General features: G+C 28.1%; 2 protein-coding genes across 3 annotated transcripts in view; both read right to left on the bottom strand.

Moving 5' to 3' along the window:
- Positions 1 to 7,913: 7,913 nt before the first annotated feature.
- LOC100202944 (monoacylglycerol lipase ABHD2) lies at positions 7,914 to 20,632 on the bottom strand. Of its 2 annotated transcripts, none has more exons than XM_065793463.1 (8): positions 20,426 to 20,632; positions 14,349 to 14,517; positions 13,424 to 13,595; positions 9,716 to 9,899; positions 9,406 to 9,600; positions 9,165 to 9,237; positions 8,387 to 8,471; positions 7,914 to 8,248 (listed from the first exon to the last, which is right to left on the bottom strand). In XM_065793463.1, the coding sequence occupies exons 1-8, from the start codon at positions 20,575 to 20,577 to the stop codon at positions 8,058 to 8,060; spliced, it is 1,221 nt and encodes a 406-aa protein (XP_065649535.1). In that variant the 5' UTR covers positions 20,578 to 20,632; the 3' UTR covers positions 7,914 to 8,057. The 2 variants fall into 2 exon arrangements, with proteins under 2 accessions (XP_065649535.1, XP_065649536.1); XM_065793464.1 differs by lacking the exon at positions 14,349 to 14,517 and adding an exon at positions 14,168 to 14,333 and having other exon boundaries at positions 7,943 to 8,248; positions 20,426 to 20,631.
- Positions 20,633 to 20,793: 161 nt separating this feature from the next.
- LOC100206533 (charged multivesicular body protein 7) overlaps positions 20,794 to 24,506 on the bottom strand; it is a 51,964-nt gene continuing 48,251 nt past the window's right edge. Inside the window, exons 9-11 of the mRNA XM_065793462.1 lie at positions 22,081 to 22,123; positions 21,028 to 21,099; positions 20,794 to 20,927 (exon numbers count right to left, since the gene is read on the bottom strand). Of these exons, the coding sequence (XP_065649534.1) occupies positions 20,830 to 20,927; positions 21,028 to 21,099; positions 22,081 to 22,123 (213 nt within the window). The 3' untranslated portion in view covers positions 20,794 to 20,829. The remainder of the gene's footprint in view (positions 20,928 to 21,027; positions 21,100 to 22,080; positions 22,124 to 24,506) is intronic.

A 24,506-nucleotide genomic window follows, 5' to 3' on the forward strand; every position in this document is an offset into this window, starting at 1 on the left:
AGTGATCAGGTTCTTACTTAGTGTATTACATTGATCTCGGCCGCTCGGCAGATATTGCCTAATATAAAATGCACGGCAATGCTTTTATATGGCGGTTTCAATTTTAGCCATACATCTGATGAATCTTTATCAATATTAACAGTGACATTGCAACAGTTGCTCACGTGAGAAATGAGCGTCAAGGCAATATCAGGTTTCAAATGCAACTTGATGAATGTCACTTAGCTCAGCTTGTCACATTCCAACGTACCGTGGTAGTCGACACATCGAGCCCACTAGCACACGTGATCTAATTATTAAAAATGAGCCAGACTATGCTATCTTCATCAAACAAGGTGACTCTCTCGGTGACGTTCAAATGGGCCAGGCACACTGCTTTATTGAAGTTCAAATTGCTTTTGTAGGCCCTGAAAACTCGCCTACTTTGCCACTATGACCTCGACTTATTTGGCTCCAAGCAAACTACGCAGAGATACCCGCGCACATCGCAGCTGTTGATTGGGAAACATAATTCACTGGTCTAAATGCAAACGATAACTACCAGTTCCTTGTAAACGTGTATAATGAAGCTATCAAACTACGCATCCCATCAACAACTACTTTCTTCACTGAGAAATAGGAGCAATGGGTAGCACAAGATCTTATTAAAGCGGTCAAGGCTAAACGCACCTCTTAGGTCAAGGTCATTAAAGCAGATTGCGATACGCATAAATTACTCAAAGAATCACATTGCACCGCATGCAAAAGTGTTAATAAAGTGGTAAAGTCTGCCAGCCACAACTACAAAGAGAAACTCGCGAGGGAGTCCGAAAGCAACTCTAAACGCTTACATGCGTGAGTGCGAAAGAAACAGAGCGTCAGGAACACTATTACATTGCTAGAAACAGCAAATAGCAACATCACTACCAATACCGGTGATATATGAGGCGTTGCGAACGAAAGGGGCACACCAACCAAAATCAAGTTTTGAACAAGCGCGCGAAATTAAACTTTTTCCTACCACGTGATAGAAAAATTTACACCCCCTCCCCCTCTGTGGTAGTTGGTGGTTTTTTTCAGACCCCTCCTCCCCCCCTAAGCTACCACATGGTTTTTGAACGCTCCCTAAATCGCGTTTAAAGTTTCTAGACTGAAATTTGATTGATTTTCAGTCAGAAAGAGGCCCACTGACACGTTAATCTTGTGTTATATTGTAGATGATAGACTAAAGTAAAAAATGGTTAAAGAAAACGGATTTTCAAAAATTGGTTGGTGTACCCCTTTCGTTCGCAACGCCTCATATGCTCATTGATTAATAAGTATATTCGATCGGTTTTTGCTTAGGAGCTCTAAGGTTCAATGCCACGATTTGAAAGTCGTACTGAAGCAGTTTGTGTCATCGACCTAGCAAATTTTTTTATCAGTGTAGTACAAAAGTGGCTCAACCACGTTGCTGAAATTAAGTCAACCGGCTTTTGTCAAACTTCTTTCGTTTATCTGCAAGTGCTCGTTCGCGACTAGTGTATTTCCTGTCTTGTGGAGAAAATTGAATGTAACGCTTATTTTAAAGAAGGGGAGAAAACTAACCGCATCAAACTTTTGGTTGATCTTGCTCACATCCATTCCATGCAAAATGATGGAAAGTATTCTTTAAATAAGCATAATGTAAAACTGCTTTGCTAATTGCTTAATTACTCGCAAAGGTTGCGTCTCAAATCTGTTAGAAACAAGGGATATCATGACCGAAGCGATTCATTGCAGCCACTCCGTCATATACACAGACTTTATGGGCAAACGAAGACGTTTGATAAAGTGCCGCATAAACGCCTTCTTCATAAGTTAAGAGCTTAGGGTAAAAAAGGCGCGCTCGTAGACAAGATCTCACCCTGGTTATGTGACCAAAATCAACGAGTGGTTATCAACGGCATCACATCTGAATGTCAAGGGGTCAGTAGTGGTGTGCCTCAAGGCTCGGTCTTGGGCCAATTGCTCTTCGTAATCTTCATTAATGATTTGCCGAAAAGCATTACTCATCGAATGAAACTGTATGCTGACAGTAAAGTTATTGAGATAATTAAAAATGAGTTGGACAACATCACTCTCCAAGCTGACATTGACAGAACAATAGAATGGTCATATACTTGGCTCATGCATTTCAACATTTAGATATGCAAAATAATTTGATGCAACCATAAAGTTTGGGCTTTTTTTCAGTTTCTTACCCCTATCATTTTATAATTGATTTAAATAGAAAATTTCATGCTGATTAAAAATCGTATAAAAACGTTGACCTGAAAGTTTGAAGAAAGCACTCTAATTTGATGTTGAAGTTTAAAAAATTACACTAAAATGCAAATAATTGCCATTTTCTTCATACTCAAATATGATTAGATTCTTTTTCTTAGTTAAACAGCCCGGTTTTTATAAACACTTTAAAGAAAGACTATTTAAAGTAAAGCCCATTAGTTTCTAATTGATTCCGACCCAAACCCAAACCCTGACTAAACCTGACCTTAACCATATTTATTTAATTACGCCAATCCCTATTTGTCAGTCAATGTATGTACATCTAAAAAGCTGTCTCAAAGATTCTTTATTTTAAAAAAATTATATACTCATTAAAATATTTAACTGAATTTAAATAAATTTCAATAATGACGTCACTAAAAACCGGGTTGCTTAATTAAAAAAAAAGATATTCTAAATGATCGATTTCTAAATATAAACCGATTAAAAGACGTTTTTAAAAAGATATTAGCGTTTTTAATATAATTTTTTAAACTTCAACATCAAAAGTAGCCGTGGCGCAGTGGTTAGAGTTCTGGCTCAGAACCCAGATGTCCTAGGTTCGATGCCAGCTCCAGCTTAACAAGCGACCTTGGTACGGAAGGAAGCGTGAACCTCTCGTTAACTGCTCTCCCGCGGTGCTCTGCGATAAGACCGTAAGGACTTCTAGGAGCACCTAAAATAACTACAAAAAAAAAAATAGAGTACTTTCCTCAAATTCTGATGCCTTTGTTTTAATACGATTTTAATAAAATTCTCTATCATAATCAATCATAAAATAATAGGGGTAGCCAACTGAAACAGTGCCTACTTATCTATAAACAATTGTTGCTTTCATATTAAACACCACATTTTTAATAATTATTTAAACAAATTTTGTTTCTGGAAACCAGTCGATGTTAATAAAAACCCAGTTATTGTTACTATAAACTCAGCTGTTATAGATATTCTGATAGATTTTATACAACTTTGTTTTTTATAAAGTTGATAAGCATGCATTGCAAAGTATATCTTTGAACAAATATTACACAAGTAAAGTTGTATTTGTAAATGTTTTTAACTTATATATCGTTCATTTTATGTTTTATGTGTTTATATGTGTTAAGGTTATGTGGGCTTTTATTTTTTAAGCGTTTATGGGTCATAAATGTGTAAATATCTGTTACATATGAAGTGTTATGTGTTATTAAACAAGTAATGTTGTATTTGTTAATGCTTCTAATATATATATATTTTTCTTAATTTATATATTTAAGTATATTTATGTGTTGTGATTGGGTAATGTGTATTATTTATCATATGTGTTGATATGTGTTAAGGTTATATGGGTTTGGGTTTATATTTTGAAAGTGCTTATGTGTCAATATCTGTTATATATAAAGTGTTTCTATGTGTCTTATGTGTTAAAATGTTATGACATAACATTGTAGCAAGGACAATACTTTTGCTGTAAACTAAGCCAAATTACAACACTTTAAAACCACAGAAACAACATAACAACCAATTACAAATTATAAACACATAACTTATGTGTTTATAGTTTGTAAATGGTTGTTATCTTGTTTATGTGGCTTCAAAGTGTTGTGACTTGGCGTAGTTTACAGCAAAAGTGTTGTCCATGTTAGCCAAATGGTGTACTTTGCTAAATTGTGAGTTGACTTTGTTGAGAATGTTGTCTTTCCCATCCAAGTGGTGTACTGTCATGATGAAACACATTGTAAAATCTGTTTGTAGTTAATGTAATTATAAAATGTGTAACTTTTAATTAGATAAAACAACATAATAAATATTTCTCATAGCCAGTGCAGTTGTTGCAACAATATCATCAAGTACTACCCTAACTGTAACAGGAGTAGCATCTGCTAAAATAAGTGTGTTTTATTTGTAGAATTATATATAATTTTTTGAAAGAAAAAAAATTTCTAATTAAAATTTTGTTTATTGGCTTGCAGTTTTTGAAGTCTTTTTTCAACAAATGTTTCTTTGACATAGGTTACACTTGTAAATCAGGTTTTTTTTTTAACATGTCTAACTTAAAATAATTGTTTTGTTTTTTTTTAATAAAAGTTAGTAAACAAAAATATTATAACAATTTCAAAAATTGATGTTAATCTAAAAAAGCCTTGGTTTTCACACAACCGAGATTTTGAGAGTTTGCTGTAATATATTATACTATTTGTGAATTTTGGATGTTATTGTTTTAATGTTTTGTGTTGATAAATGACCTTGCTTTTTATTCATATCAGTGTCTATCGTTATATATTATAAATGATTATTCCCTGTGTTAAAGCCGAGATCGGGTCAAAGTCGGTTTGACGTTGTTACATCGGTTAAACATTGGCCCGATTTATAATATCGGCTTAACATTAGCTAAATGTCTGTTGGCCGCCAAATAAGTACATTTGATGGCTAACAAATGGTTTAGTTTTTTATTGTTGGATTTAAATAAAAAACTGAACATATAACTTTTTTAATTTTAAAAATGGCATCAAAACGTTGTGACAGGCGAGAAGCAAATTCTAAATTGTCAACTTTTTTTACTACATTGCTTGGTAAATTTATATTAATTAAATCATTAATTAATTGGTGTTATAAATACGTTAAAAAAGAATAATACTACTTTAGAAAAAAAATCATTTAAATCAATCACAAATACAAGAACTATAATCAGTTATAACAACCATAAAATAAATGTCCATCAAAATAACAAGTACATTTTCCTTTAATTGTCACTCTCGGACTGTATCGGAATAAACGCTGACAAGATGCACATCCATATTTTGCCGGAAACCAGATTACAGATTACGGAAACCAGAGTTACAACAATCCTCCACCCATAAATCTTTCATACTGTTCTAAATATGCTGGTTTACAACAGATTCGACCTGACCTTTGGCTTTTTGTAGAAATGAGCCCAGAAAACGACTCAGGATGCTCACAAAGTCTCTCGGGACCAATGTCTTTACTTTCAAGCTGTTCACATACTCTGGTAGGATCAATGTCCTTGTCAATCGGTTCACATTCATCGTACATAATATTCATTCCATCTGCTTTTTTAAGTAAAGGCTTAATATATATTGTTGCATTCTATGACTGTTTACTAAAGTCAAAAAAAGATTATGACATTTTTCATTTGGCGAAACAGTTAACCCACTCAATCTTCGGTTAGTTGAAATCTCCAACAATAACAAATTGAGAAACAGTTTCACAGAGGTTGCTAATTACCGAAATCATCAATTCAAGATAGATATAATCATCAAGTGAATAGGACGTTGGACGGTATCAAGTAATTAAGCGGAGTTTACTAGACCCAAAAATTAAATTAACGCAAATGATGTCAATATCTGTGTCAATTTGAGTAATACTTTCTATGGCAGATTTAACGTTATTTCTGCATTATATAGTTGCACAATTTGTATCCGGTCCTTACAATAAATGGAATAGTTTTTTTGACAGACCATGGAGTTCGGGAGTTTATTACTGAAAAAGTTTCACAAATACAAATTAAGGCAGGTTCGTTTGACTCAACTTATAAAAAAAATCGTTAAGTTTGTTGGCAAGACTACTTGCGTTAAAAAGATAAACTGTAATATTGTTGAGCGAATTATGCTGATAACCTTTATAATGCTTTTGTTGTTTACAGCAATAAGGGGGTGTTTACTATTGTTTGAGGCATGATTTTTTTGCGATGACTTTGGAATAACTAAAGAACTAAAGCCGTGACTGGCATCTTTTTGGTTTTTGGAAATATAAAATGATTGCTATTTGTTAATTTTGATGACTTTTTCGTTTCGTATGCCATTATAAAAAAGTAAGGGTTCTGAATTTTGATTATTTTGTGTAGAATATTACAACAAATTATCTTCAAGAAAAATGTCTTAAGAGTACGTAAATAGGCGCGTAGCAATAGGGGGAACAGGGACATTCCACTCCCCCCTCCTGCCCCAATAATCTTTCAAATAAATAATTTTAAAGTTAGTTTTTGGAAAAAAACAAACGATCACAAACTATGAAATAATAATTAAAAAAAAAAAAGGATAGAAAGGACCTAATTTGTTATCCGTATTTTCGGCGTAAGTTCCTTTGACAAAACATTTTGACCAACTACTACCTCAGACTGTATATACATAGAATGCCTGCACAGTATACAAACGTGCAACAAAGTCAGCAAATAATCTGAGCAGTGAGAATTGTAAAGAAAATATAGTGCGAAAAGCGTACCCCCAACGATTTTATGAGGGTGCTGTTGTGCCTCACAATAGGGGCAAAACCGTTTTTTTTACTAAGTGTAATTTTTGTGTTATAACATTTTCAAAAACCTTTTTATTTTTTTCTTAATTGCAGCAATTTAAAGCTTAATAATGGGGCTATTGAAATAAACTGTTAAAAAAATCATATTTCGTTTTTATTTTCATTTCACCAACTTTGTCGAATTCTGCACATAACCTTGGTTTCACAACATATAGTTATATTTTCACAGCACTTGCTGAAGGCAGTGTTGTTAACAATTGGCCTTTAGGTAAGGCAAAAAATAGGGCTTTGGCTTTGAAAATGTTTGCTTAGGCCTTTACCTCGAAACTTTTGGCCTTGTTAACGGCTCTGATGCATGCTCTCGTGATTATTTTTTTCCCCTTGAAAAACGAATGATTGGAACTGACCTTTAAACACTGCAATTTTTCCTATTAAATGCAGTGCTTTAAAAACTGTTACTTATTTTTAAGAACTCTTAAAAAATTGTTACTGATTGAGGTACGACGTCCTCCTAGTTGCACCTTGCTCTATGACTGAGGTAAAATGCTTCCTTGCACAATTATTTGTTTTTAAAATTTTTAAATCTATTACCAGTTATAAAGTAGTTTTTCATCATACCAATAAACCAAAGTTTACTTCTCTTGTAAATAAACGTTGATTTTAGAAAGAAAAAAAATTTTAGAAATTGTAAAAATATTTGTTGCGAGCAACAAAGTTTTTTAAGGATGGAGGAGAGGGAAAAATGGGGGGGGGGGGGGGATAATTTGACGAATAAAGCTATCAGAACTGTAAATAGATACTCATAACCATTATACATTTAAAAATTTAAATTTTGAAAAATTTATCTATAATTCAAATCGTTAATTACAAAACATTACCTCCTAAAAAAATAAAAACGAAGGAAGAACAAAAAAAGAAGCCAAAATTTGTAATTAATAAAAACTTCATTTATTAAAAATGATACTTGATTATCGTCGAGAATTCTTAGTACGTACGATAACTAATGATAAAACAGCTTGTTTTTACTATATTTATAAAAAGTAGCAGTAGAAATAAAAGAACAAAATTGTATTTATAGAATTTATTTATGCAAGGTAAATTTTAAGTGGTGTAACTATTAAATAAAAAAGTTGTTTTGTCGTAAGTTATCATTCATCAAATTCGACAATAATGTAAATATTTTGAAATTTATATTAGCATATCGTCAGAAGTCACAAATTTAATTTTTGTTTTTCTGTTTCGTTAAAACTGAGTTAATAATTATTAACAACGTCCCGATCCATGAAAAACACATTGATACAAACAAAATAGACGAAATAGTGCGCCAACGACAAAATCAATAAACCTAACATTTTTTAAAGTGGTAAATAAAAAAACTAAAAAAAAGCGTGTGTATAACCGAACAATTTAGTTAATATTCTACAAATATTATAAAACCTTATTAAACTATACAAATTCATAAAAAAAAATTAGGCTCTATTAAATATTCACTTAGTCAATATTTCAGAATTCTAATTAAAATATGCAGTATAAATGGGGGATCAGCATTCAAACACAACTTCTTTCGGTTCTAAAACTTCGTTTTTAGTTAAAACATCTAGAGCTACGTTTGTAAACTCCAGCAACATTCGATCCAGCCAAGACAAACGATTTGGTATGATATAACCACCTTCAAAAAATCCTAGATGCCCACCATAAGGAGTTACAACAAACATAACATTCGGATTTGTATCTAATTAGCACACAAAATATAAATATACAACTAAATTATTAAAAAATTAACAAAAAAAAATTAACATTATATTTAAATGATTGCCAGATACGTTATGTAAAATATTTTATTATAACACAAAATGAATTATCAGTTTACCACAAAGACTTCTTGGATACTTAAAAAGAGATTCTGGAATTAATGGGTCATCTTTTGCATTTAACACCAAAGTTGGTATAAAAATCTATAAAAAGTGAAACTTTTAAAACTTATATAACCAAGCAAAATAGTCATCAAAAACTTAAATTTAGTTAAGTGTTTTGTATGCATATCTTTGTTTATATGTATTTATTATATGAATGATACAAATGTATGTATGCATGCATGCATGCATGTATGTATGTATGTATGTATGTATGTATGTATGTATGTATGTATGTATGCATGTATGTATGTTTGCATGTTTGTATGTACGTATGTATGTATGTATTTATGTATGTATGTATGTATGTATGTATGTATGTATGTATGTATGTATGTATGTATGTATGTATGTATGTATGTATGTATGTATGTATGTATGTATGTATGTATGTATGTATGTATGTATGTATGTATTTATGTATGTATGTATTTATGTATGTATGTATGTATGTATGTATGTATGTATGTATGTATGTATGTATGTATGTATGTATGTATGTATGTATGTATGTATGTATGTATGTATGGATGTATGTATGGATGTATGTATGCATGCATGCATATTTATTTTTTTATGTATGTTATGTATGAGTGTACGATGTTTTTCTATATGTATGATAAATACATCAATGGCAGTTGTAAAATGTGATAAGAAAAATTTAACACTTAATAAAGAATAATGAAAATAGTATATTAGTTCAAAAAGTTTAAAAACTACAACACCCCAACTTACATTTTTCATATAAGTACTTGAACTGTTGCTTCTATAAAATGCTGCCATATCAGAAATATCACCATAAACCTTTCTTAAATTTAAATTTTAAATTAAAAAAAATGAGTTAATTAGTTTATACTTTTAAGAACAGAGAAAAAACTAAAAAAAAAAAAAAAGCTAATAATACTGAATCTGAAAACCAAATAAAATGTTAGAGCAGTAATGAGTCTCACAATTTTATAGCTATCTTAATTCTTACGCAGTAAAATGATGATCAAGTTCATGAAGTGCTTTTGCTGACGAAATGCGTTTCCAATCGAGTGGTATATTATTTTTTATGCTGTGACTTTCAAACTTGTCTTTATGGTAACTAATGACCTTTAACATGTTACGTGTGAGACCAAAGTAGTACAACCTTCGCAGATTATCCCATTCGCTCATCACTGTTATGCATCTAAAAAGGTTATTTTTTATAGCCATTATAAAAATAAAAAAATAAAAAGTATAAATAAAATTAATCATAATAAATAACAAAATCAAAAACAAAACAAAAAAACATTAAAACATACTCTGGCAAATTATAACCCTGACACAATGAAGCAGCAAACAAAAAATTTAATTGTCGTTCAGGTTTTTCCCCCAAATATTTCATCAAAACATTAGCACCAAGTGAGAACCCAATTCCTATAAGTTTCTCGCCAGGGTTTTTTACAATTAAGTCACTAACAACTAAGTCTAAATCATCTGTATAACCTAATAAAAGAAAACCAAAACATTATATTAAAAGTAATTTTTGAGATTTTGTGCAAACAATTAGAAAATTTAACATCTAATAATCTATTAACAGCTGTTTAGGTCGCCCTAAACATTCAAAGACTTTTATCCAAAAATTCCAGAATTGAACACATTGAGTCTGCAATATTACATCAATATACAATACATCAATACAATACTGCAATGTAAAATAAATAAATTTTGAAATAAAACAAAACAGAAAATACTATCGTTACAAATATAAGTTTTGATTTTACATTGATTGTTAAACTTTTAGTGTTTTTTAAGTAATCAAAATTAATTCTTTAATAAATTGAGTTGAATTTTATTTTTATTTAAATTTTTTAAGCAAACTTAAAAAATATTTAAATAATTTTCTATGTTTTGCTTTTTAATAGTTTTATTAGTGCGCACGCACACACACACACACTTAAAAATTTTAAAAACATACAATTTATTGTTTTTAATCAGTTTAAATTAATTTTGAACAATAATCTAGAACTTATGTAGAAAGTTGTGTAGAAGGTATGTAGAAAGGTGTGTAGAAAGTTTATTTTAAAATTATTTATAAATAATTTCTAAACTACTTTTAAAAAATATTTTTAAATGTGTAGTTGATTGATTCATAATAAAAAGCACATTCTTTTACGCCTCACTCATTGCTAAAAATATTTATGGAACAAATAGTTGTAATATGGTACGTATAGTTTCGTAAATGTACAAATATTTTCTAAAATTGCCAACGTATTTTAATAATCAATGAAAGAAAAATTAGAACAATATCAAACAAATTATTATTTTTGAAATTTTTATAAAACTTTGCTTCTCTTAAGTACAAGGTTGGCTTACTTTTGAAAAAACTTTTGTGTGGGACCAGTTAGGACCCCTTAAAATATTTTTTGCTTGAAAATATTTGCAACCCAAAATTATTTTATTATAGAGAACAACCCAGCTCACATAAAACTTGAAAAAAAATTTAACAAACATTGCGAACTTTCGCAATGTTGGTCGAACGTACTTGAATGTTTTGTGTTAGCTGGGAAACCTAGGAGTGTAACAATTTTCAAAATTTTCAAAAAAAGTGATTTTCAGGCCACTCTAAACAGTTTTTTATAATTATAAACCAGTTGTTTATAATTAGGGTCCTTGTGATTTCCTAGGAATACAACTACATCACAAAATACACACCTTTACTTTTAAATTTTGTCATTACTCTTTCAAGTTTCTCTGACATTAAAAAATTGTGTTAGTTATTAAAAAAACTTATTAAAAATAATGCTTGTGTAAACGAATATGATCCAAACAAATATGATCCACTACTATACTAACCCCTCTTCACCATGCTTCTATTAGTAGACATGTTAAGTGTATAAATATTTAATTGGATCATGAAGCAATCATACCATTCCAAAATACAGATGGAATAACTGTCTTGATCTAGCCTGAGTAATAGATCATATTCTGTTACTTTTTTTTATATGTCAGTAAAAGTATTTTGATTAAAAATTGTTTATTTGTAATAATCTGCAGAGGATCTTTGCCTTAATGGGATCCCAAAGTGCAGAGACAAGTTGTGTTCATATAAAAGAGAATGATTTAAAAAAAAAATGTTTAGGCTGAATTTTTTTGAGTAAAACAAAATAATAAACGTATACCATGAAAATAATCTATTCAAGCGCTTTTAATTTCAATGAGTTTTTGTATATGACATAATATAGAATTTCGATAAAAAATCTAAAAATTCTACTTTTCGTCAAATTATAGAAACTTTTTTTTTTATTATTATAGATTACTATAGAACTTGTTTAGATACTTATTATTACATAAAAGTTTTTTTTTTCATCATAAAATACTGTAGAATTTCTTTACTTATTTTATTTTCTAAATTTTGTGAAGTTCACATTAAAAATATGAATGAAACATTTCAGATGTTTTAAACTAATCTATAAATTATTTTTGTGTTATATTTATTGTTATTGAATGATTATTATCGTTATTAAGATTCTGTTAATTGGTTGTAGTACTGGTAAGCTGCCATCAAGTGCTGTAGATGATGGTTTGTCTGGATATTGAAGGGTTATGAGAAAAGCACACTAACAACCTCCTATGAAAAGCACACTAACAACATCCTATGAAAAGCACACTAACAACCTCCTATGAAAAGCACACTAACAACCTCCTACGAAATATAATTTGTGAGGTATTGACAATGCTAATAAAAAAGTGTTACAACTAAAACAGTTGATGGTACAGAAATAATTTCTTACATTTTTGGAATTAGCAGAGAAAATTAATAAACAATAAAAAATTTAGAAGTGGATACAGTTAACATCTGCCAAGATGAGAATTTTCAGAAAGATATCCTCTTTTACTTTTACAATCAACAGTTCTAAATCAAGAGAGTATTTTAAGCAATGGTTAGCTTCTTTGTCTTTATTTCTCTGTATTTTTTTTTCTTTTTTGATCTTGACCTTTATCTAAACTATATAACAAACTTGATAGCAAAATTCAACTAAGCATCAGGACATGTTAAGATGTACTGGATTAAATATTTCTAGTGGCAGGGTGATCCTGACCTCAACTTACTGAATATGTTGCTGGATTTATTGAAATACATTTACATACTAATGGAATAATATACTGGAACATTGCTACTTTTGTTGGTGAACATGACATAACTTATGTTTTACTCTTTCTGTAAATTAAAATTTGTAATACATTTTTAATCCAATAAATTAATTTTCATTGATTCACGTAAAAATCTTCTGGCAATAAATGCCACTTTTAACCAGACAGTTTTTCCAGAAAAAGAAAAAAAAAAGAATAAGGCTGTAATGCTGTAAAAAAGTCCTTAATATCTAGGTTATGTGTCAGTTTAAAAAGTCAAACCAAATAAAAAAGTAGGGGAAAATTTCCAAAATTGTGACTTTTTATTTGCTCTGTAAAATAAATCTAATTTAATATTTTAAATTCCTAGTGATATTTACTATATATTTTTGCTTCTTACTTTAATTTTACAATAACCCAAAACTTTGTTCTAGTCGTTTTTTGTTTTTTATCACTTTTTTCATTACAATTTGTTTGAAATTTGTTATTTAAATAACATTTTAGAAGATTTTACTGCTCAAGCAAAAATACTTCAAAATTAAGACGCAAAACAATTTTAAAATCAAATTTTATGCTAAATATATTAACATAATTTATAATTATAATATATATTATTATGAATTCATTGTATACTATAACTATAAATATATTATTAATGAATATACATTAATGAATATATGTATATATATATATATATATATATATATATATATATATATATATATATACACATATGCTATATGTACATATATACATACATATATATATACATACATATATATATATATATATATATATACATATGCTATATGTATGTATGTATGTATATTTGTATGTGTGTTTGTATGAATGTATGTGTGCCTGGATGTTTACTTGTTAACACATACTGTACTAACCATATGTAAAAATCCTTGGTCTTGTAAGTGGAACATTTTTTAATGCACCAGTGTGATTTAATACAGCCACTTTGTATCCATGTTGATTCATATGTTGAGCAAAAACTTTTATGTACTTATTCTCTGAATGATTACATATACCAGGAACAACTACAATGGTCACTGATTTTTTCTATAACATTAATGTGAAAAAATAAAACAATGCTAGTACAAATTGAAATAAAAAGATCTTTGTTGATATAAATTATGTTAATTGAATCTAATGTACCTTTTTTAAAATATTGAAAGTAAATTACTTTTAATTAACTTAACAATTGAAATGTTTTAAACAAACTTATACAATTATAGTTTATTATATTGATATGCTTGTTAAATGTTAATTTATTTAACTTAATGTTTTATTAATAATTAAAATACTTAGTAACATCACTTGGTATAACTTAAAAACTGTGCAGAGAAAACTGAGTTTTATTCTTTTAATTATTATTATGCTTATATATTATATATTTATTAGTATATTATTTATTATAAATTTATAAACTGTTACATTACTATATCTTTAAAAAAAATTTCAAAGAAGGTTTAAACCTTTTTAAAAATAGAAAATGTGTGAACTAGTACTGTTTGAGTTGATGTTTATTAATATATGAATGTTTTAACTTATATTAATATATTAATATGTTAATGTTTTAACTTACATTAATATATTAATATTATTAAATGTTTAAAATATTTTAGTCATACGTGAACTTTTGTGGTGAACAAATCATAAGATACCAAAGAACCATCATCACCACCAAGTTTATAACGATGACTTTCATATTTTGGAGTTTTGCCAAATCGACCGATTGCTGAGAAAAAAATACTTTGCAAATGCCCAGATTTTCCCCATATATGAATAGGTACATAACTAAAAAAAACATACTTGTATGTGAGAGGGCTGGGTCAAACGGTAAGTAACTAAAGATCCATCAGGTGCAATTATACTGTGCTGTGCACTTATGTACTCTGGGATAGAACCAAAGCGATTAGCTATTGAAAACACCAAACTTTGGAAATGGCCACTTCTACCCCAAATATAGGTTGGTTTGTAACTGAAAGATAAGTACAAATCTATTAAAAAAATCTGGAAAGAGCTAATTGAAAAAAATCATTTTAAATCATTGATTAGAGATCATCTCATACAATGAGATAAGATAAATAAGATATTTGACATTTCGTTATCTGTGTGGTCTAGCTTAAAAGTGCCTTACTGTGTTGTTTCTTTTTACTCAGTGTGTCCATTGTGTTCTTTCCTTTTTACTATGTTCAAATTAAGCAACAGAATTAGAACAGAGTAACCCTAATTATTGTAATGACTTCCTTTAATAATTTGTATATTTTAAAGAACATTTCTTAAAACAAGTAAAAAAATTTATTTTATAAATAACTCTAAGTTAAACTATACTCAACTGATGAAAAACCTAAAAAGATCTTATATTATGTAACTCAACAACTAGATAAATTATTATTATGAATAAATTTAGCAGTCTCTATGTTTACTGTAATATTGTTCAAATAAAAACATAGAAACAACATTAGCTTACAGCTATTAATCAAATCCCATGTGGAATTCTCAATCAATTATTAAAACCAACTCCTAAGTTTTTGGACGGACACAATCTTCATAAATTTTCAAAATATTTAGTAAACAGTTTTTCAAAATAAAACTCTCATTTAATATACAGTCTGAAAAAAAAATCTGCTATTTAAAATTTTTAAACAAAAAATGCTCAAAAGCTTTTTCTTAATTTAATATTTATAACAAGTTAATTAGGTAACAATTTTTTATGTAAAACCACAAATCTAGACTTGGTTATCACTATTAATTTTACGAGTTATTGACCAATATGCAATTGTAAAACTCATCAATTTTCTTTAGTACCCTAGACATGCGGTAGTGGTGTCGTGGTAGTGCGCTCGCTTTGTAAGCGAGAGGTTCCGAGTTCGATCCCCACCACGTCCCTGGTAGTACCCCGCTCAACTTGTTTCTCCGCGCAGCGGCCTTGTTGGTCAAGGTTCATGTTTCGGAGTTATAGAGTTGAGAGAGGGTTATAACCACAATTAAGTAGCCTCCTCGTATGTAGTGGCCTTCTCGGCCTTGGGGAGGTGAATTAACATAAAAAAAAAAAAAAAAAAAAAAGATGACCCAAATTTTGTAACACCATAGTTTGCAAAGCCTGGTGACCTGGGATGACCCAGACTTCGTTCGTAAACACCATAGTTTTCTAAGCCTGATGAAAACTGCATCTAACTGAATAAGCTTTCCATTTAAAATTCAATTTTGGCATCTTCAAGCAATTCTAGAAAGCTATTGGATATCTCTAGAAACCATAAATTGCTTATGGTTTCTAGAGATATCCACATTAATTTCAGAAAGTGATTAATTTCAGAAAGATTTTTAAAAGATCAGAATGAGATTTAAACAACAAAAGTTTTGATTTCTTAAAACGAACAGCAAGAGCTTTCTGACAATTCATGGCATAAAGTCATACTAAGTGTTTTTACACTGCTTTATTCTAAGGGTTTTAGGTTGAATTTCAAAAGACATGAGGTTTTTTTTCAGGTTTTATTAATATGCAAATGTACAAGCTGGAATGTGCTGAAAATAAAATTCTAAGCATTCCTTCTTAGTACAAAATTGATATTTTCTGAAATCCAGAAAACTGTGTTTAAAAAACATTTTTATTATTTTAGCTATCTCTTATTACAAATATCTTAAATAAAATAGAAACCCACATGACCATCCATTGTCTTTGTCTTCAAAATGAGGTTAAGTTAATATATAACAATATCTTTAATGGTTTGATAACTTTATGGTTAATGTGCTACTAGAATTTTTTTTTGGGTCTGTTCTATACATTACAGGTTTCAAAGCAAAACAAAAGGCATAGAAAACGATTTTTTTTTCAAATTAATCAATGAGATCCTATATATTATATAAATAAGATAAAACATGGTGTATTTAATTTGTTTAAACTCTCATAGAACTGGAGGTGAAAGTCGCATTCTTAAGCTTCAGTTTGTGGTTTTTGTGAGTCTCTGCAATGGCATAGTGCTTTAATGTTTTTGTTAAACTTTTATGTACAGCCTTGGATAAGGTTTCTGATTTCTATTAAGAAAATCTGCAAGGTGGTATTTAATAATATGGAACTTCAAAACAAGTGATAATGTTTTTTCAAACACATCTTTACATTAGTATTCTAAACATTCAGCAGATTCAATAAACTGCAAGATATTCATACTGTATTTTAGCAGCATGCCAAAACAACTTTTTGCAATTGAAACATTTTTAGTATTTAACTAGAACATATATATATATATATATATATATATATATATATATATATATATATATATATATATATATATATATATATATATATATATATATAAATTTCAGACCCTCGTTGACAATAAGAATGTCAATAATTTTTGTTGCAACATGCTCATACATGTGAAGTTCCAGAAGAGGGTTGATATCGAGAATAAATTTTCTGGGATCTTATTCAAAAAAATGGGTTAATAACATTATTGAATAATTTCATAGTCTTATAAGGATATCCTGCATCTTGGTACCGATTGTAATATGAACTTAAGGAGGCAAAAGTTCTTATTTATTATTTATTATGAGATTTAATGTTTTAATAGATACTTGTAAAAAATAATTAAAACAATAAATAAATAAAATATAAACTTGGCAAAATCTCTTACTGATATGCCAAGAAGTACGTTCATGAGCTTTAGGTCAGAAGCCACTAAAAACTTAAGCTGATTTAGATTAATTAATTTAATAAGCATGTAATTGACATTACATGCTAAAGCCAAAATTATCACCTTGTTTACTACTGAGTCTTTCTCATTTCTACTTTGTTCCTATAACTTTGTTTCATCAAAAATATCAATTGTTACCTGAAAATTATTAACAATTGAATAATAATTCTAATTTTATTTCTTTTATATGCATAATGCAAAGTAGGTTAAGTTACCAAACCTTCAGTAAACCCTATCCTCCATCAATTCCTTTTCTTTTTTCAATTTTTAAGAATGGCTTTTATAGGATCTAATCAGATCCACGCAGAGAGCATATTTTTTAAACAAGTCTGGTGAGATCTTCAATGTATACAACATCTTTCGACACTGAGTTTTCAAGTTCATCTTTCTTTCCATTTAAAAAAAGAACTTTTTTGTAACTGTAAAACTTTTCTAAAGCATGAGAACACTTCATAACTGTAGCAATTAAATTCTTTTCAACACTTAGTTGGGTCATTCCATGCCAACTGGACCAAGGTCCAACATGGACCCCGTCAGATTTTGATGAAACTTAGTGGGTTTGTTGATACCAATGAGAAAGGCAATTCCTGAAAATTTCAGCATAAAATCTTTTGTGGTTCATGAGATATGGTCATTTAAAATTTCAGTAGCAAAACCATGATTTGTTTGTACTTTGAAGCTCTATATTTTAAAAATAAAATTTTAGAAAACCTTCTAGTTTTTTTTATTGTATACAACTCTAGACTTTCTTTGATATAACTTTGACATTGAAATCTTGAATGTCACATTTTTTCAAACAACATTTTCAGGCAGATCATGATTTTTTTGATATCAAATATTGTATCAGTAGAGACTACTTTATTTGTTTGGAGCTTAGGTTTTAGCACTACAGGTAGCAGTGATCCTCCTAAAATTAGAATAGAATAATGCAGCAAGTCATTATAAATAAATAAACTAATAAATAAAAATTTGCCAGTGGATAATTGTAACAAATTTTCAGCTTTTACTAGAAACTTCAGAACAGTTGAGGTTATTTGCTATGACATCTTTTTGAAAAGAATAAGATTCTTAGATTTTGAACAGCAGATGTTCTAGTGCATGGATGCCAATGCCTTTTCTAACTAGTTGAAAACAACCTGTACAAAATGAGTTTAACCTTTCAATGCAGAAATTTTTATTTGACTCAATGATATAATATCTTAAATTAAAAATCTTGTGGCTGTGCTTGTCTGATACCATACAACAAATTGGATGTAAGCATTGATTGTCAACAGGAGCAACTCTTCCAATCATTATAAGTAACTCACTTTTCCAAACCTTTTCAATAATTTTCATAGATTTTCCTTGCTGTGAACTGAGATTTTCCTTGTTGTGAAGTAAAATATTTTAGAAAAAATTTAATAAGTTAATAAAATATTTATAAAATATAATAACCTTTTTGGTATAGAGAGCACTTTTGCGACAGCAACAAAGTCCAGTAAGAAATACATTTATTTCAAAACTGAATCCTTTGTGTGCATAATCTCAAACTAGTGTCACCAATGATGGCATACATACTACAAAGAGAGTAATTGTCCATTTTGCTACAGCAACAAAAACAATCTGAATCTCTGGATTCATTATGATTTTTTTTCCTTGAAAGATGAGCCATTTGATATGTAGTATTTAACTTGGGTAGATTTTTCAAACAATATTACTTTTTTTTTTAACAAAAAATTTTTATAAAATAAAAATATTATAAAATGTAGTTATAAAATTATTATTGTTATACAAACTTTAACAGTTAATAATTCTAAACAAGTCATCAACTGCATAAGGAGCTTTATTAGTGAAACTATTAAAGGTATTATTATATATTAAGTTAACCTCATTTCAAAAACAAAGACATTGGATGTTCATGTGGGTTTCTATGATATTTATAATAAGAGATAGTTAACATAATAAAAATAATAAAATGTTTTTAAACATTATTTTTTAGATTTCAGTAATTATCAATTTTGGACTAAGAAGAATAGAATTTTATTTTCAACACATTTTAGCTTTTACCTATACATATAAAACCTGAAGAAAAACCTCATGTCTTTTGAAATTCAACCTAAAACCCTTAGAATCAAGCAGTGCTTAATTTATTGACATAACATCATTTCCAAAATTGGTCCTAGAAAATTGGTCCTAGAAAATTGGTCCTAGAAGCTTCACATTGAATAAAAGCAGCTAAGCTCGACCCGATAAAACATTTGCAAATTTAAATTCCACTGCTAGTGTGAATGCAACACTTGAAGGACAAAATAAATCAAAAATCTGCTTTAAGTTCTTAAAAATTGCTTCGGAAGTCTGCTTCAAAGATAGCAAGAAGATCGAAAGTAATTTTCTTTACAAAAAGCAAAGGATTTAACATTTTCAGAGTTGTAACAATAACTTTGGTTAAATCAAAATCACTAAATAGATTGTTATTTTACGTATTTTGAATCTGTTTACATAACACATAAATAGCTCTTAATAAAGTATTTCCGAGTTCTTAGTTCATATGTTCCTTCTTGCTAACCTTGCTTAATCATGCTTAAACAAATAATTTCTAAATATTAAAATTGACAAACTAAAATGAACAAAATATAAATTAACATCCAAGTTAATAACTTTTAAGATGAAGCTGAATAGAGCTTTGTACATTGATTTGATTAAATTTTAACATCAATCTGAATAAGTTTAAAACTTGAGGTTTTTTTAACTTTTTTTCAATTTTTAAACTTTTGTTATGAAAACAGAGTAAACAAATAAATATATTTGTGCTTTTTCAAATTTTATTAAAAATACTAAAATGGTTATAAGTTTCTTTATAGCTCAGTGATTTTAAGGAATTGCCTAATGTTTTTAGGAAATTGTCTAATGTTTGTAAGGAACTGCTTAATGTTTCTAAGGCATTGCCTGACTTTTCAAAGGCATTGCATAATGTTTTTAAAAATTGGTGAATGTTTTTAAAAATTGGTGAAAAACGAGTTAATACAAAATATTAATATCTTATTTTGTTGGTAATACCAATATATAATGTAGGGTATCATAGCCTTTTTGTTGGGTTCAACCAATGGGTGCATACTTAATGATCTATTATTTTATGTTAACTTATTAAAGAAAAGTCAAAAACACAAAAAGTGAACAAAAAATTATCAATTAAAAACCATTCAACCTTACCTTTCATGAATAATACTACAGCCGTCAATTACTTTTTTAATAATATTGCTTTCACCTGAATGATAAATTTCTGTTTTTGGAGAAGTCTTTGCATTCCACAATATTTGAATAATAAAAACAATGATAATAAAAACACAAATGAATACTAACATAACTTTTAATAATATTTCTTTTTTTTGCTAAATGACAAATTTTAAAATTAAAATATTGCATTTCTTAATACAAAAACTTTTTTTAAATGCGATAAAAAGAATAAAATGAATTTGTAGCAAAACTTTGAGCGAAAATGTAATAAATTTACTCAATATAAAGATTGTTAAAATACTATTGAGCTAAAAAATAGAGAAAATTGGAACAACATAAAAAGATTTTTTTTTAACTTTAATTGCAATTTTTTATTCAATTTAGCTAGTAATCAAATCAATTTTTTGTTTGTTCAAGTGCTCTTTTGATTTTGTTGGTAAGAAGTCTGGGACATTTGGCAAAATAACTGTTTCTTCATCTAAATTTAATTAAAAAAATGAAATTATATAAAGTGCTAAAAAATTACTAAAAAAGATTAAGTAAAAATGTACAAAAAAAATTCTTATAAGAAAAATTACCCTTAGTTGCAGTCAACTTTGATAACTCTTGTTCAAGCTCTTCAATATCAAAATCATCAATTCGATTTACACCTACAGTAATAAGTACAATGCATATATATGTGTGGGTGTGTGTGTACAGGTAGATCAATATATTTAAATATCTTTTTAGTACATTTTTTATGTTATGTTATTTTTATGTTATTCACTTTGAGCTTAAACCTATTGACCCAGCCAACAACTTTTTTTTACAACTTTTTTTGTTGGTTTGCATATAAAGTTTTAATTTTCTTTTACTAAAAGTTTTGTCTATTTAGAAAAGAAAAAAAAAAATCCTAAAACTGAAAACTTAGTAAATTATTTTGTTGCCTCTAATCACCCCAAAAGAACCAACAAATGTTATGTGGCAAAGTGGAAGAATAATGTGAAAGAACTAATGTCTCGTAAGCTAGGATCAGACATCAAAAATTATGACTGGTACGAACATTAATCATCTGAAAAATCTCCTGAACCGCTTTGCAACATTGGCAAGAAAAATGACAAAGAAATTCAAGCATAATCATTCCAACATTCTAAAAACATTAAAAAACAAAACAAACATTTGTTATTTAATGAAAAATCAAAACCCTGATCGCACAAAGGTTAACAAAGTGAAATAAAGTCGCAAACTCAGAAACCGTGAACTTGCCATTGACGTTGAGTCATATTTTACATTTAAACATACAAATAAAAATTCTTATACTGAATTTTACTCAGGATAATCCAAAGGATGCATCAAAAAATGTAAAATAAAAGCAAAAAAGTAAATTTGAAAAAATTTTGTTATGCAGAAGAAATTTAAAATTAATCATATATATATATATATATATCTGTGTGTGTCTATATATATATATATATATATATATATATATTTATATATATATTTTTATATATATATATATATATATATATATATATATATATATAGATATATATATATATATATATATATATATATAATAGTAAACAAAAAAAAAGTCAGATTTTTAAAACAATTGGAAAATAATATATAATTTTTAATATAGAAAATCTTACCAAAAGATAAAGCTTCCTCAACTTCATTTACCATATCTCTAGCCTTAATAAAAAAATAATATAATAAATTTAGAGATACTAAATTGGCAAAATGAGGGCATGTTATATTTTGATTGATAAAACACAATTAAAAAAAAAAAAATTTTTTTCCTCCTTAGATCAAAAATTCTGTCATTCTCAAAAATTTTAAAAACAAATTGACTTTACTTAACTGTAAATTACAAATAGAAATTTGTAGCTAACTGTCAATTTTTACTTGTTTTATTATTATTATTTTTTTGATGTTATTCACCTCCTTAAGGCCAAGAAGGCCACTTCAGTTGAGGACTTTATTGTGGCTACAACTCTCTCTTAACTCTTTAACTCCAAAACACAAACCTGGTACTACCAGGGACATAGTTGGGATCGAGCTCAGAACTTCTTGCTTGTGAAGCAAACGCTCTACCATTACACCACTTACAGTATACTACACCACTTGCAGAAGATAAACTCATATTTGTGATCAAACAACAAAAAATTAGACTAATCTGAAGACTTAGAAAAAAGATATTTAAGTTTTGATATAGAGACTTAAAAGTCAAAATTTCTATTTGATAAAATAAAACAACAGATTTAGTTTAAAGAACTTTTTCAAACATCACATCAAAAACATATTCTCATAGCAAAGCATAGTTTTGTTGTATGTGATAAATTTCAAAACAATTTTCAGAATGCAAACCCTGGTTATGATAAACAAAACCGACAAACATTAACAGTTTTTAGTGAATATCCTTTAGCACTCTTTACACTATGTGCATAACAAACATCTTTTATGTGGACTGTCATTTTTGTTTGTAGAACTTGTTATAATTGAAGGAAAGTGCCATGATCGCTAGTAAGGCAATCTACATTTTCTCCAATAAACACTCTAGGGTTGAATCTCATTTATATCTGTATAGCAGTTTTTTTTTGCTATTTTTTACAGAAACATCTATTTTGATTTTTTACAGAAACATCTATTTTGATTTTTTACAGAAACATCTATTTTGATTTTTTACAGAAACATCTATTTTGATTTTTTACAGAAACATCTATTTTGATTTTTTACAGAAACATCTATTTTGATTTGCAAATGATATAAGAATGGAATTTTTATGTAGATTGGAGAATAATCCTACAAACTTTACAGCTAAAAAGATTCCGATTTAATAAACATCATTCTCAATTATAAAGTTTTTAGCCATCAACAGCATGTTACAACTATAAAGTTGACCTGATTTCTCTCATAGCTAATATTTCAGATATACGTGTCAATACTCATTATGGGGGTTTGCATTTATTCCCAATTTTTTTGTAATAGCATTTTAAAGAGAATTCTTTAAAAAAGGGATTTATATTATTTGGTCCAGTTTTTAATTACAAAGGTCAATTTTTTGAAAGCATTAAGTATTTTTTTCAGAAAGTTTTTTAAAACATTTAAATCTTTTAAATTGTTTGCAACTGATTCTTAAGTCGCAAAATATAATTTTCATAAAAACTTAAAATTTCAATTTTTTTTTCTAAATTCATATTAAAACTGAATTTAAAGCAACCAAGTTTAAATCAACTTTTTTCTGCTACACTAATCTTTTTTAAAAACTCTAATATTTTGATATCATCTAGTTGCTTCTGCAAAGAAATGATTTAAATAATCTTTGATCTATAAGTTTAATGAATGGATAGATAATTTTAATGAACAAATGAGCACAACTGTTAATTCAGATTTAAAAGCTAAATGCAATCTCAGAGTTATTTTTAAAAAAAACTGGATAACAATGCTTTTAGTATGCTAAACCAAACATTCAAAAAATGAAACAATCTGATATTTTTCAGGCTATTTCCTATCTATGTTGAACCACATCTTGAATATAGTGTTTCTGTGTTGACTCCCCAAAAAAAGATATAAAGAAATGTGAACTAGTTCTGAAAAAAGCAAAAAAACTAATCCCTTAGTTAAAAAGTTCAAATTATGTATGTCCATTGTTTTTAGAAACATAAAATAGAGAGGAGATCTAATTCAATATTTTGAAGTTGCAATGAAACTTATATTTATATTGGAATCATTAAACAACACATGCAACCGGTTTAGAATAGGTTTAGAATTTTAACAAACAATAAATCTACTTAAATTTTAATAACAATTGTGTTGTTTGTTAAAGTTTTCTTTTAATTTTTACAGTGCCATAGTCTTAAAATGAATTGAAAAACAACTTAAATAATTTTATATCAACTAATTTTATATAAAATAATTTTATATCAACTGCAGTGTGACTCCAATAATAGTTCATGACTTTTAATCATAAGACTCCAATAATAGTTTATGAGAATTAATATATATATAAATAAATGATAACTAAAATCTACTATTTTATTATATTAAAACATAATATAGTTAAAAAAACTTTTAA

Source organism: Hydra vulgaris, chromosome 03 (assembly GCF_038396675.1).
Source record: "Hydra vulgaris chromosome 03, alternate assembly HydraT2T_AEP".
Taxonomy (NCBI): Eukaryota; Metazoa; Cnidaria; class Hydrozoa; order Anthoathecata; family Hydridae; genus Hydra; species Hydra vulgaris.